The sequence below is a fragment of the Equus caballus genome, chromosome 1 (assembly GCF_041296265.1).
Source record: "Equus caballus isolate H_3958 breed thoroughbred chromosome 1, TB-T2T, whole genome shotgun sequence".
In the NCBI taxonomy this organism is placed as follows: Eukaryota; Metazoa; Chordata; class Mammalia; order Perissodactyla; family Equidae; genus Equus; species Equus caballus.
Genome location: NC_091684.1, coordinates 24874026 through 24887372, shown reverse-complemented (window position 1 = coordinate 24887372; position 13347 = coordinate 24874026). Strand labels below are relative to the sequence as shown.

General features: G+C 42.3%; 1 protein-coding gene across 9 annotated transcripts in view; it reads right to left on the bottom strand.

The window, feature by feature from the left end:
* Positions 1-1173: 1173 nt before the first annotated feature.
* The window catches only part of SORCS1 (sortilin related VPS10 domain containing receptor 1), a 484049-nt gene continuing 471875 nt past the window's right edge, over positions 1174-13347 (bottom strand). For 3 of the 9 annotated variants that reach the window (XM_023639731.2, XM_070260944.1, XM_070260954.1), the window contains 3 exons: positions 6536-6641; positions 6253-6413; positions 1174-1450 (listed from right to left, as the gene is read on the bottom strand). In XM_023639731.2, coding sequence (XP_023495499.2) covers positions 1371-1450; positions 6253-6413; positions 6536-6641 — 347 coding nt within the window. In that variant the 3' untranslated portion in view covers positions 1174-1370. Of the gene's footprint in view, positions 4769-6252; positions 6414-6535; positions 6642-13347 lie in introns of all 9 variants that reach the window. The other 6 variants (XM_023639752.2, XM_070260962.1, XM_023639760.2 and 3 more) reach the window with 5 other exon arrangements.

The window sequence follows — 13347 nt, the reverse complement described above, 5'->3', positions numbered from 1 at the left end:
TTCTGGGTCCTGGGCTCTGGGAATCCCTGTGTCCTTGCAGCCCAGGGAAGGGAGGGGCTTCCTATTGATGCTAATCTTGGGGTGCTCTCACTTTCCCCTATTTGGCATCTTGGCTCTTCAATTACTTAACAAATTCCCCATATTAAATCCCCTCTGTTGGAAATCTCTAGGGATGATTTTTGTTTGACTGCTTGTACCCTCAGTGACACAGGAGAGAAACGGCTCCTGATGGGGAAGAGCAGCAGAGGCTCTGTCCTGGAAAAGAATGGAGGGTAGGAAGGAAGATACAGCCATGGGAAAGGAAGGGTTAAAGGCCACCTAAAAACAACAGGAATTCTCATGCAAGCTGAAACTGTGCTATTGAGGCAGTGCCATTCTGAACCTTGCAGGTCTTTGGGAAGACTAAGGAGGATTCTGTGTCTGCACAGATGTTTCAACCAAATATAAGGGCAAAACGTTACCCAATAAGAGACACCGCTTACTTAGGTAAGCCATAAGGCTGAAAAGATGTGGATCCAGTCCACCTCTTTATTTTCCACCAAGTTTAAATCAGTTATTTGGGACTCTCAGGAATGACTCACCCACTCAGAATACCAAAGCTGGGAGGTATCCTCTTCCTTCAAATTATAAGCATGAGCACACTAACGTATGTCAGCATTTAACATATGTTAAAGTGCGTTGTTCAAGGTCACACAGCTGGCATAGCCAGAGAACTCTACTCTCCTAATTCCAGGTTCAAAGGCATTTCTATGATTTCATGTGAGCCTTCACCTTTCCCCAAGTTTCAGTTCAGTACATGCAGGTTTGGTCCTTTGTAACTACAAGACTATGAACAAATTTGAATGGGTTTGTTGCATATTAATAATTTCTAATTTTGAACTAACAATAATGAGCATGTTACTCATTCCAAAGTAACCAGTTTGGAGTGATTTTTAAAGAGAATAAAGTAATTTAATAGTGTAACAGACATTAAATAGTAAACTGAAATGCAGGTAGAATTCAAGTAGTAGAATATATTCTACTTTGTTACCAAAAAAAACCCCCAAAAAACAAACCCTTCAAGCCTGTGGTGCTTACTATAATTAGCCTTAATGAAATCCTATAGATGCATTACTTCTATATCAAGACTGAATACCAAGATTTGAGATAAAATAAACACCTTGAGCCCAAGACTTTAGAGACATTATCTGTTTAATAAATATGATTGTAAAAGCAATAAACAAGAGCAATTATACATTACACTACATAGTATTTAACAAAAAATACATCAGAAAAGTTGTTTTAAAATTAGACATAGTTCCGATACTATAAGAAAACTTTTTCTTTTTTTAATTGGCTTCCTATAAAAATAAGTTGGCAAATGAGGGATTTCAATGCTCAGTTGGAATCCTGGAAAACACAGAACAGCTGCCAAGCACCCCACTGCTCTCAAAGTTGCTGTTTGGAACTTCTGAAAAAAAGCAAAGCAAACCTCTGCATTTTGGACAGTGAATCCAATTAGGAGTAAGGCAAAGGAGAAAATGTTGGTTGGGTAGTTCAGGGTACAGCACGCACAGTTTGCCTGCTGAGATTTTGGAAAAGGCGGCAATGTCAGATTGTTAGTTTGCCCTGAATCTTACCTTCCACATCCATCTCTCCCCACCCACTCTCTGCCTCATGCCCACCCAACTCCTATTGTGTTTGCACCTGCTGCTAGGGAGTAGGTAGGCACTTGGATACCTCCCATTTGCAGGCTCTCATTACTACCTTCTCTTTGGGATTGAGCTCGAATGGCCTAGTTCAGTGGTTCTCAAACTTTAGTGGACATCATAATCACTTTAAGCGCTTGTGAAAACAGATTGCTGGGCTCCACGCCTGGAGTTTCTGATTAAGTAGGTCTGGGGAGAGGGGTACACCAAATTTGCATTTCTAACAAGTCCGAGGTGATGCTGATACTCCTGAGAAGCATGGAGCTAGATTGTGAGAACAATGAGGGCCCCTCTGAGCAGCACCTGGCCTCAGGAATCTCCTACAGGTGGGAGGGAGCTTTGAGGAGAGGCACATGAGGACCCTGGAGATGCAGAATCTAGAGCTGGCCATCGTTGATCACTTTCCAAAATGCCAGGCGTCTCATGTCCACCTCTGTTTTTAATTAGGACTTACAAGCCCATTCTTCCCTATGTCTTCTCATGTATTCATTCATTTATTTTTAAACAAATCATTTTCTTGATACCTCCTCTAGGCAAGGCACTGTGCTAGATTGAGTGTTATTCCATTTTTTCATAATTTTCCAATTAAAATCAACCGAACTGCAACTCTGAGGACTCCCTGTGCTGCTTTGAGTGAGCCTCTTTTGGTTTCCAAACACTTTGTCTTCCAGATTCAATTTGGGAGGCTCCAACTGAAGAGGATCAATGAGGATGTTTCCTATGGGATAGGAAGCCTGGCAGGTTGGGGATCAATTGAGTTCTACAAACAGATGGCTGCCTCAGGCATAATCCATTGCCCAGATTCCTACCGGGCATCCTCAACCACCAAACCTTCTGCTTGATTAACTTCTGACTGCCGCTTGGCTTCTCCTCCCTTGCTGAGCTACAAAGGGGCACGGATCTGTAGAATCTTCAGGACACCCCCACGACCACAGAGCCCTGTTATACTCTGTTGGTGGCTTGGGGACATGGCCAAGAAGGAAGCTGCACTCTCTGAGCAGTTTTTCAAAACCACTTTTTCCTAGATTTTAGACGGGCTTTGCCCAATTCCTAATACTCCAAGGGCTTCTGCTGGACATACTTTTGCTCCTTCCCTTCTCTGGGCCTTCTTTCATGACTGCCCTGGAAAAACAGGGATTTCTTCATGCTTTGAGCCCCTCTGTTTTAGTTAGTCAGCTAACTCCCCCGGCTTTATGCTTATTGATTTGTCTTTTGCTGATACTGTGATACTCAGAGATCAGAGGGCACACCTGTGAAATGTCGGGGACCATCCTACATCATCGAAATCTCATCCTGGTGAAGATAAGACCTCTGTGTATTCTCAGACTTTTTGAGACTCCTAAACATTAAATCCATTAGCCTGCTTCTTCTTCTGGTTGAAATCCGTTTTATTTTACAAATACTTTTACTCTACTGTGAGAGAGGAAATACTCAGTAAGAGCAACCATCACAGGAGGAAACTGCCCTGCCACAGGGTAACACATTCAAAACAATTCTCACAAGAACCTTTTGGAATCTGACCGCATGAGATTTTTGTTAAGGTATGAGAATACCATTATCTATCTGGATGCTTTCTTTTGTAACGTACAGGGCCAGGTTTGAATTGCTTTGCATGTCTCAACTCTTTCACACACGTTACGTGTTTCTAGGTGGGAAAAGTGATGATATTTGGAAGAAGCAGGTTCTACAGGAGGAGACAAAGGATACAGGAAGTGGAACCCTGCAGGCCAGGATGCAGTTTGGTCAGTGTGTATGTAAGCTGGCATGCTTGGGAGTGTATAAAACTGACAAAACTGATGGAGCGATCAGATACCTGTGGGTGGTGGAGGCAGGGTTGGCAGGGGCTGGGTCAGTATTTAGGGAACAACAGGATTAATGCCCAGAATCTAGCAACATGTTTGGGGACAAAAAGTAGGAGCAGTTGAAGGATAACTTGGGGATTGGAAGGAAGAGATACAAAGACATCAACAGATCATGAATACACATGGGTAGCAAACAATGGGAAAGTAGAACAATGGGTACCTGGGATTCTGTTTTCTACCTACTTTGGGGCAGGAGTGGGGAAAGCTGCCAGAGAAAGCAGCCCTGATGGGAAGGGGTGAACAGGAAACAAAGGTCCTCTTCCAACACGCTTGCCCCTTGCCTGCCTTTCTTCCCTACTCTGCCTGCATATGTGAAACTTCAAGTCGCTTCTTAGTCCCTGTGGCCGCACACAGTGGAGAAAGCAGCCTTGTGGCCACTGCTGGCCCGCAGGGCCACGAAAGATAACTGAGAAGGGAAAATGGCAATAAGAAAAGCGGAACAGAGAAACAGCTCAGGGTTTCAGACTCCTGTGCATGTCTTTGTGTCTTATGAAAGGGGCCGGGGTGGCTAATCCACCCACCAGCCTGGAGTGCTAAAATAGCTGTTAAATCTAGAGCCAAGAATATTTCCAAAAATACATGCAGATTTCCTTGGCTTTTATATGTTATGAATTTTCTACAAACACGACCGATCAGAAAAAAGAGAGAGAAGAAGAAAGGGGGAGGGGAGTGTTTTTCCAGTAAAATACAGCACCTGTACACTGCCCTCCAAGCCTGTTCTCAAGGTATTGTCCACATGCACAGGCTTAAAGCTAAAAACCCTTGTTGTCTGTGTCTGAAGAATTAAAAAGTCCCGATGCAGTGAGTGTTTGTTTGTTTGTTTGGATTTGGACTGTTTTTATTTTATTTTTTGTTTGTTTTTGTTTTTACTGGCGTCCTCCATTCAAACATTTACATAGGTAGGGATTTCTTTTGTGCTTTGATTCTCAGCAACTATGGAAATACTTCCTGGCGAAATAGGAAACAGAACAACAAAGGAAAGAAAAAAAACACAAAGTTAGTGGTCATGAAGGATGATGCACTTGACAAGAGCGAAATTCTTTCCTGATCAGCAGGTCGCCTGTAGCCTTTGGGGGTTTTCCTTAAATTGCAAATTGTGCCCCAGCAGATCCCCGCTTTGGCGTTGAAGGTGGAGTGGCGTGTCTTGCTCTTTGCAATCGGAGAGATGAGTCACCAGGTTGAGTAGAAGGGGAGGGAGGGGAGGGTAAAGCTACTCTCCTAAGAGAAAACGTGTAACACTTACTCATTTAATGACACTGGAAATGGAAAGGTGTCAGAGACTTTGCAATGTGCTGAGAGACGTTCCTGGAGAAGGACGGCTTGCTACTTTAATAACGTAAACAGCGGCTGTGCTTCGTACCCCGTGGAAATGGGATTGAAAACCAAATGACCCACAAAAATGCACTTAGAAGCTTTAGAAGTGAATAGACAGGGTGAACGCTTTCTGGACTTGAAGACAGAAAAGACTTTTTCTTTTTAACCCAAAGCAATTACGCATTTATCACCCTGTCTCCCCAAATAAAGGAAAGCACACTGTGAAAATTGGACACCAGATGTGGCTGTAGTTGTTATTATTACCTCCCATACGAGCCAGTTATTGCATTTAAATTTCCCCTTAATGCAGCCACAGAACTTTCCCATATCCATTTAAAGAGAGGGTTATGTTTCCATTTAGGTACTCATTTTTTCCCCAAGTAACAGATTAAAAATCTTATAAGGCCTTCTAGGTGGTCTGGCAACATCCCGTTAGAGTGAAGCCTGAATGGTTATATCATAATTTATGCATCATAGTCAGCAATGCAGGAACCTGGGAACATTTACAGCTTCAACTCCTGATGCCAAAAGACAGGATCACAATAGTGTCTCCTCCGGTTTGTCTAACTTCCTGGAAAATTTCCTCTGCAATAAATAGTAGGACTTGACAATTTCACTTGAGACTCCCTACACCTAGCTGTTGGATTCCCATGCTTACTTCACAGGCAGAGAGCTCTATTGAAATGTGAAGTCCATGTTAAGACTTCTGGTAGGGGGCAGCCGAAAAGAGGAAGAGATCTGCCATTCTGCTCTGTAACAGTCTAACCCTCCAGTGGTCTCTCTCAGGATGTCCCATTCCTGGGATGTCCTGCAAGCTTTATGCTTCTTGTCCTTAAAATTCTCAGGTTCCATATTTCCCGGGGGATAGTTTTTAGATTACTGCTAGATTTAAAAAAATCCCAGGGTGATGAGTCTGTCCCTTCTCTACTAGTCTCATGATGTCTCTCCTCTCTGAGTATTCTGGAGTGATCTGCCATCCTTGGAGCTGTCTCAAGGTCAGGCTGCCATGTCTTGTTCTGGTCATTACATAACCTGTCCCTCAAACCCTGCCCGGCCCTCCAGACCACAGATCCAGCCTCTGAGGCCCCTCCTTTTTGTATATTGTTAGAGTAAATGCTTTGCTCTTTGCCCATGAAGATTTTGAAGGCCAATGTTTTAGCAAAACTTTTTGCAAAAAGATGAACTCATGAGAAAAAAACTAGACAGGAGCAAGAAGGCTTTTTTTCCTTATTCCAATGGAAGGAAGCAGGGAAAGAGGCATCTTAGCTGTTTCTCTCAGGGATGTTAGAGCAGAAGAAAGTGGTTACATCAAGCCAGAAAAGGGTTAGAGAGAGAATCAGCCATTGACTACTTGGCTGGACAGCTGATGGCTACTGGGAATCATTTACCTATGAGCTGGGATTCCACCTTCTCATCTATCAGCTGGCCAGGCCTCCTTAGTTCAGTCTGAGGGATATGGGACCTGCTTTCAGTGTGACTGACTCGACTGACCATCTCTCGTTCTTTCTCATTCTGCATCTGGGCATAAACATTAATCCCCGGGATCTTCCTAAAACATTAACAGAAACCATCACTGCTATGACCAGGAGACGTATGTCACTGCAACACGTGCTTCTGAACCTGTCAGGGAGAAGGAAGAGGGAGGGGAGAAGTGGATGGAGGGACACGTACCTTTTAAACTTGTAGATGACGAACACCGCCAGCCCCACAAACACCACTGATAGCAGCATCAGCATGGCAGATCCACTGTGGGTTGGAGTGACGTCCACGAGTGGAGCTAGGGGACAAAAAAAGTATGGTCATGAGCAGAGATACGGGCAGGTGTGACTCTGTAAGAGGCTTACACTGTTCACAAGAGGCATGGTGAGTCCCAGAAAACCACATGGGATGCACATATATCCATATGTGCATGCATCTGAGCCTGTGTCAGCTCCCAGAATGCTCCAGCTGGCCTGTTCAAAAAGTGCAGGGAAGCAATTCAAAGCACAGACCCTGGAGCCAGACAGCTTGGATTCCAGGCCAGCTCTACTATGTGCTGGCTGTGTGATCCTGGGCAAGTTATTTCACGTTAATGCGCCTCACGTGGTGAGATGAACAATACACATCTCATTGGGTTTTTGTGAGGATCAAATGACTTCGTGTATGTAGAGCACTAATAACAGTGACAGGCACATATTAAGCCTTCCATAAGTATTAGCTTTTATTGCTACAGTTGCTGATATTATTATTTTTAACCAATATTTACAATAACATAATTATTAAATTTTCCTATACTCTGAATGCAAACTTTTCTCTCTATGCAATGCAAATAACCAGAAACACCCCCCAAAAGAATATTTTTATGAATTATCTACTCTCTCTCACTCCTATCCCAGCAATTGTCAGGTGAGAGAAAGAACGGGAGAGTCATGGAGCATGCTTATAATTTTTGCACACAGGATACTGATGGCTAAGTGAATATTTTACAAAGGCAGCCACTCTGAGGCTGGAGCAGGGGTGAGCAATCCAGTGTTGTCTCTTCAACTTCCCAGAGCCCTGACAGCTCATGCCAGGAAGCCCCAGCCTCTCAGAGGCAGTGAGTGCTCCTCTCAGACTAAATAGATGCCTTTGCAGCTATCAAAGATTCCCCCTCCCTGAGCCTGCCCTTAGAGTGCAGCTCTGAGGAACAAATGTCTCCACCTCCAAACCCTCCTCCATTTCACGGTCAAACCTGTTGTACTTTAATGACTTTGTTTGCAATTAATTTTCACTCTCTTGAAAACTGACCTTTTGCAAATATAGCATAGCTCAAGCATAAAACACAAGCCACATGTACCCCTTAGAAGCCTGAATGCTGACCTTTACCATCCGTCAATTTAAGCAAAGCCTCATACCCAGAAATGCAGGTGACCTTTAAGCATCATTTTCTGTGGCTTTTCTGTGTTGAGAACCAAGAGGGCAACATTCTGGTCACCCAGGTACAAAGGTTCAGGAGTAGGGGGCTGTAATACTGATGGTCTCAGACAAGACTTGAGGCTGCTTCTGCTTTGGTTATTGCAGGATCACATCCCAGCCACTCAGTAACCCCTGCTGGAAAGCATATTCCATATACCAAATAGTTTTGGTGAAAAACAAAAGTCAAGCCCTGGTTCTCAGAAAACAGGCTTAGTTGTTTTAGTCAAATCAGCTTTCAGGAAGCATGAAAACTAAGCAATCCCTCTGATTCTCTCTCTGTAAATTAAGCGGTGCTTAAGCTGTGAAGGGCGAGTGTGTGAGTGTGTGTGTGAGAAGACGGGTGTAGTTCCACTGCAGTGGAGCATCCAAGGCAAAGGTGCTCTCAGCCCAAAATTAGAAAAGAAAGGTCTCCTTCATTTACACAGGCAAACAGCGTTCCATCAGCAAAGGGGTCCAGAAATACTTTGGAACTCATGCCACAACTGTTAGGATGTCATCAAGGGGAGAAGACCTTCCATTTGTCATAGATATTATCGCAACTGACTTTCACAAATGGAAGGCAGGGGCTACGATCTCCATTGAAGAGATAAAAACAGTGAAATTCTCATTAGTGTCATTCCAAGGATTCAGAACTAGTAAATGCAAGAACTAATACTTGAACCCGGGTCATCTCACACACACATACATACACATTTTCTATATATTCAACCTGGGCTAATTTCAGTGGGAGATATCAGAAATTTAAAAAGATGTTTCTGAGGATGCGGATTAGGGCTAAAACTATAGCACAAGAAGCAGATTAACAAGTGACACAAGTTAAAAGATTACTAAGTTTTAAAAGGACCAGTTGGAATCATAGCTCACATACTCAAACTTGGATGACACGTATTTGTATACATATACGCATATGGGTGGTATGTGTGCACAGAGAAATGAAGCCTCATGTACCCGCCACCCAGCTTCAACAACAATAACTCACAGACAATATTATTTTATTCCCACCTCCATCCAGTCCCCACAACCCTCAAGTACTGGCTTATTTTGAAGCAAATCTCAGCTGTCATATAAATTCACCTGTAACTCTAAAAGATGAGGTCTCTCTCTTTCTCTCGATATTATCACAATACCATTATTACACTTAAGGAAATGATAACAGGAAGATATTTTAAAGGTAATTTTCTAATGCAAGCCCTTAATTTGACGGAGAACAAATGCAGGCCCAGAGAGGAGCCATAGACTGTTAGGAGGGTTAAAGGTAGGTAGGCTATATTAGCTAAACTTTTAATTCCTACCTGACTGCTCTTTGAGAATAAGCAGAGTTATCAGTGTTATGGAGCAACCAAGAAGGATGCTTGAAAGGGTTAGTATTTGAAACAAATGGAAAACTAAAGAGAGGAGATTGCTTTGGCCAGGCTCTCACGAACACAGAAAGCAAACACACACACACAAATGGACTCTATTCCTCTCTCTTCCCCTCCTCCTCTTCTCTCTCCCCGTCACAAGCTTAAATCTTCCAATTCTAAATCATTCCCACTCAAATCCTCATTCGTAAACAAGCAGCATTAACATAGTTAAGTAATTAGCATGTTATTTTGGGAAAATGAGCTTCTGTATCCCGAGCTCTAAAACGTGTGCTCTCTGCTCTCCCTCCCCAGCTCTGCATCACTTAGTCGCTTCTCAGAGGCAGGCAGGCAGCAGCGGTGAGAGATTGAGTACCACTGCCCTCTGTGTTCCGTGGGTGGCTTCTGCTTGCTGATCTGTGCCTGAATATAAACGGGCCTATTATCGTTCCACACAACAGCAGCTGCATATCTTAGTGTGCCCAATACTTAGGTGTGTTTGTGTGTGTTTTGCTGAGGAATGGAAACTTGTGATAAATGGGCTTTAGCTTGTTGTGTGGAATTAGCATAAATTAATCCCTCTCCAGTTGCAGCCTAAACAAGGTAGAAGTGTAGGGGAAAGTGCTGAGGAGCTTCTTTGCCATTATACATGCACAGAGTAAAGCACAGACACCACAGTACTGCAAGTGACTCAACATTTCTGAGTCTGGTGCCATACACACCATTTCTAAAATCCTGCAAGGAACTCAGAACTGCATTGAATTATGATATTCTATTCAATGAGGACCTGGGTTGACTATAATAATACAGCAATAATTACAGTCTTCTTGTGAAAAGTGATTGATATACAGTGAGAGCTACATAAATGGTCACAGGTTGCATGTATGAGAGCAAACTCAAAACTCCACGTTTGCAGTAAAGTAATTGATATGGTCCCTTTTTGGACTGAGATTCTGACTTGGCCACTTACAGGCTAAATAACTTACAGTGAACCTCAATTTCCTCACCTGCATAATGGAGATAAAACACATGCTTGTTTTAGAAAGTTGTGTGAATAAGACAAGATGGAATGTATAAAGCATTGGTATGGTGTTTGGCACATGTATGTGCTCGATATTTTTATCACTGTCATATCATTGTTATCACATTTCTGAAAGCATATTCTATAGAAAACAAGCCCTGAAAGATGATGGAAGAGTTCCACGCTCAAATAATTTTGGGAAATGGTATATATGGTGTTTTCCCATCTTGGAGATCCCTGATGTCCTCAGTATATTAAAAGCTCACAGCAGTCCTGCAGGAAAGAAAGTCATTTAACTGTACCACGGTGTTTCACACACTGATTAGACCACAGACCCTTGCAGACCACAGTTCCACACAACACGCTTTAGGAAATGCCTCACCCTGAGCACCTCCTGAGCACTGGCTTCCCCCTTTGTTTGGTTTATTTCCAAGTTTTAACACCAACAATATGGTACAATATTATGCATACAAGTTTGAGAGCATGGCATGGTAGGCCCCACCTACTGTCATTCATAAAACCTCTAGTCCTTATCTTTAGAGTGTGCTTGACCTTTCTATTCCCTGGATCACAAAACACAACAAACAAAACATACCCCTTGATTGCTAATAGTAAGTAGCTCAATCTGGTTATAGCTCTAGGACAATTTTCTAAACTACCTAAAAGCATTTCAAGTCTCCCCTAAGAGAATGGTCAGCCTCACATAAATTAATTGCATTGCTGAATCAACCCCTCACTGTGTGCAACCTTTGTGGAATTTGAAACTTCTCCCACCAAGAGGTGATATCTGATTCCTCACCTCCTGAATCTGAGCTAGTACGATAATGTGATTTGACAGTGGAATGAAATAGAAGTGATGGTGTGCCAATTGTGAGCCTTGTGCGCTTTTGCTCTCTCTCTTGGAATCCTATCATTGCCATGTGTGAGCAAGCCCAAGGAAGTCTATTGAAGGATAAAAGATCACCTGGAGGAGAGCTGAATTATCCCAGCCAAGGCTGTTCTAGGGCAGCCTACAGCCAGCAGAGCCCCAACATGCGGGATACCCCAATCAAGATCGGTAGAACTCTCTATCCAATAATTCATAGCTGATTGCAGACAAAAAACGAAGATAGACAAAACCAGAACCAACCAAATGATCCATAGACTCACATCATAAGCAATAATAAATGCTTTTTTGTTAAGCCACTGAGTTTTTGAGTTGTTTGTTACACAGCAACACCTTACTAATACCTTCTCTCTTCAAAGAACTCTTCTCTTTCAACTGGTTAAATATCCAGTTAGCAATTCTTACCTTTGGGCTCTACATTGCCCACTTCTTGCTATGGACTTCTGCTAACACTGGCAGGGTGGCATGGTATAAGTAAGATGACTATAAATGTTCACTTCTAAACCCAGAATGAAAGGGAATGCTATTAAAGCTTACGCAGACACAACAGATATAACCCAGGACAGGAATAAGGAATTGATGTCTAAAAGGTAGCTTGCTTTGGGTTCTGGTATCTTCTCTGTGTTTCAATTGTGTTCTCTTGCCTTCTTTTTTTCCTGTCAATTTCTCTGGACTATTTGCCTTGTCTTCCCCTTGGGGAACTATACCTCGTGCATCCTAACTCCCACTTTTTTCCAGCCTGATGTATGTGCGTACCTTGTTTCTGAACCATTCATCTGATCGCTCCCACTGACTATTCTCTGCACAGTTTCTAGGTCTATCGTCAGGCCAGTTACCCAGTGGTCATTTCAGGCCCTTTTATGGGCCCACGGAATCTTAGGAAAAAATGGTGAAGAAAGACTCTCTTAGCAGCTAAACTTCACTGCTGGCTCTTGGTATATTTATGAAAGTATCACATTCATTTAATCACATTGGGGAGAGGGATATGTTTAGATATCTTGGCATCTGTTATTACTTATCATAACATCATAATAGCTTAATAACTGTCAAAAGCCACTGGGTCTATGTGTCTGTGAAACAGCCTAATTACTTGTAAAGGAAAAAAAAAATATTTATTTTGGGGAAAAACTGAAAGAAGGAAAACTACTACTAGCATGATTTTACTCACAAAAGACTTGTAAAGGATAACTGTGTAGATAATAAGGCAACCAGAGACTAACGAGACAGATAAGTTTATGGGCTGTGGAAGAATTTCACTAGTACTAATTTCATCCCTAAATGGAAAATGTTATTGCAACAATTTATTTCACTCTATAGTTCAGAGCTCCACAACTCCACGATTTGGCATCTGCATCTATAACGACGTAGCTTAAGTTATATTGTATTTTCTAAAGCTTCTTGACTAATGCTAATTCTGCCTTCAAGTGGAAAGAGTCTTTCTCAAAGTAAAACTGTGGGGCAGGATTCATGATGTATCCTGGCTTAGGGTGAAATTCTAAGTTCCTATCCCATCCCACATTTACTCATAACACACCCAGCGGTAGCAACTGAAGCCTGGAAATATTAATTCTCTAATATCTCTGTGATAATATCTTTTTATTACACCTGAAAAAGAAATTGAACCAGTCAGCAGCAACCAAGAAGGCCAAGATAACACAGGATAACAGTTTTATTAAAAACCTGCACACACCCTTGACAAAGGACAGTTTTCCTAAATTTAACAGCTTAAGTAAGGCAACTGCTCCAGGAGGGGGTCGGAGCAGTGTTACTGTGTATTTAAAATTTTCTGTTATTCAACCGGGGATTTAAGGCTCTTCCTTTAAGAAATATTAACCTTTCACTTTTTTTAAAAATCATATGTATCTAAAACTCCAGCAAAGCAGTGACCCTACTGGAAAGCCAAGGGTAGAAGAGCCCTTGATTCTCCAACATGTGCAGAAACACAGCGAGATGCTGATGTATCATTGTCTGCTCATACTAGCACATTAATTGCATCTAGATAATATCATTTGTTTAGCTTTCATAAAACGCATGGCTATGCAATTACATCTGCCACTAAGATTCTAGTTCACACTTTAATCATTTTTCAACTGCTTCATGGCCACAGCTCTTGGCTAGCCTTTCCCATTCATCTAGATTATGGATATAGTACATCCCAGATTCAGAGACATGCTTCATTTTTTTCCCTGCTCCCACTGTTGTCTACCCATTCTGCCAATTAGATTGGCTCCAAATACGCCGAGAAATTAGATTTTAATGTTTATTACTAATTTCCTCTTACACTTGATATCACAAGCTCTTC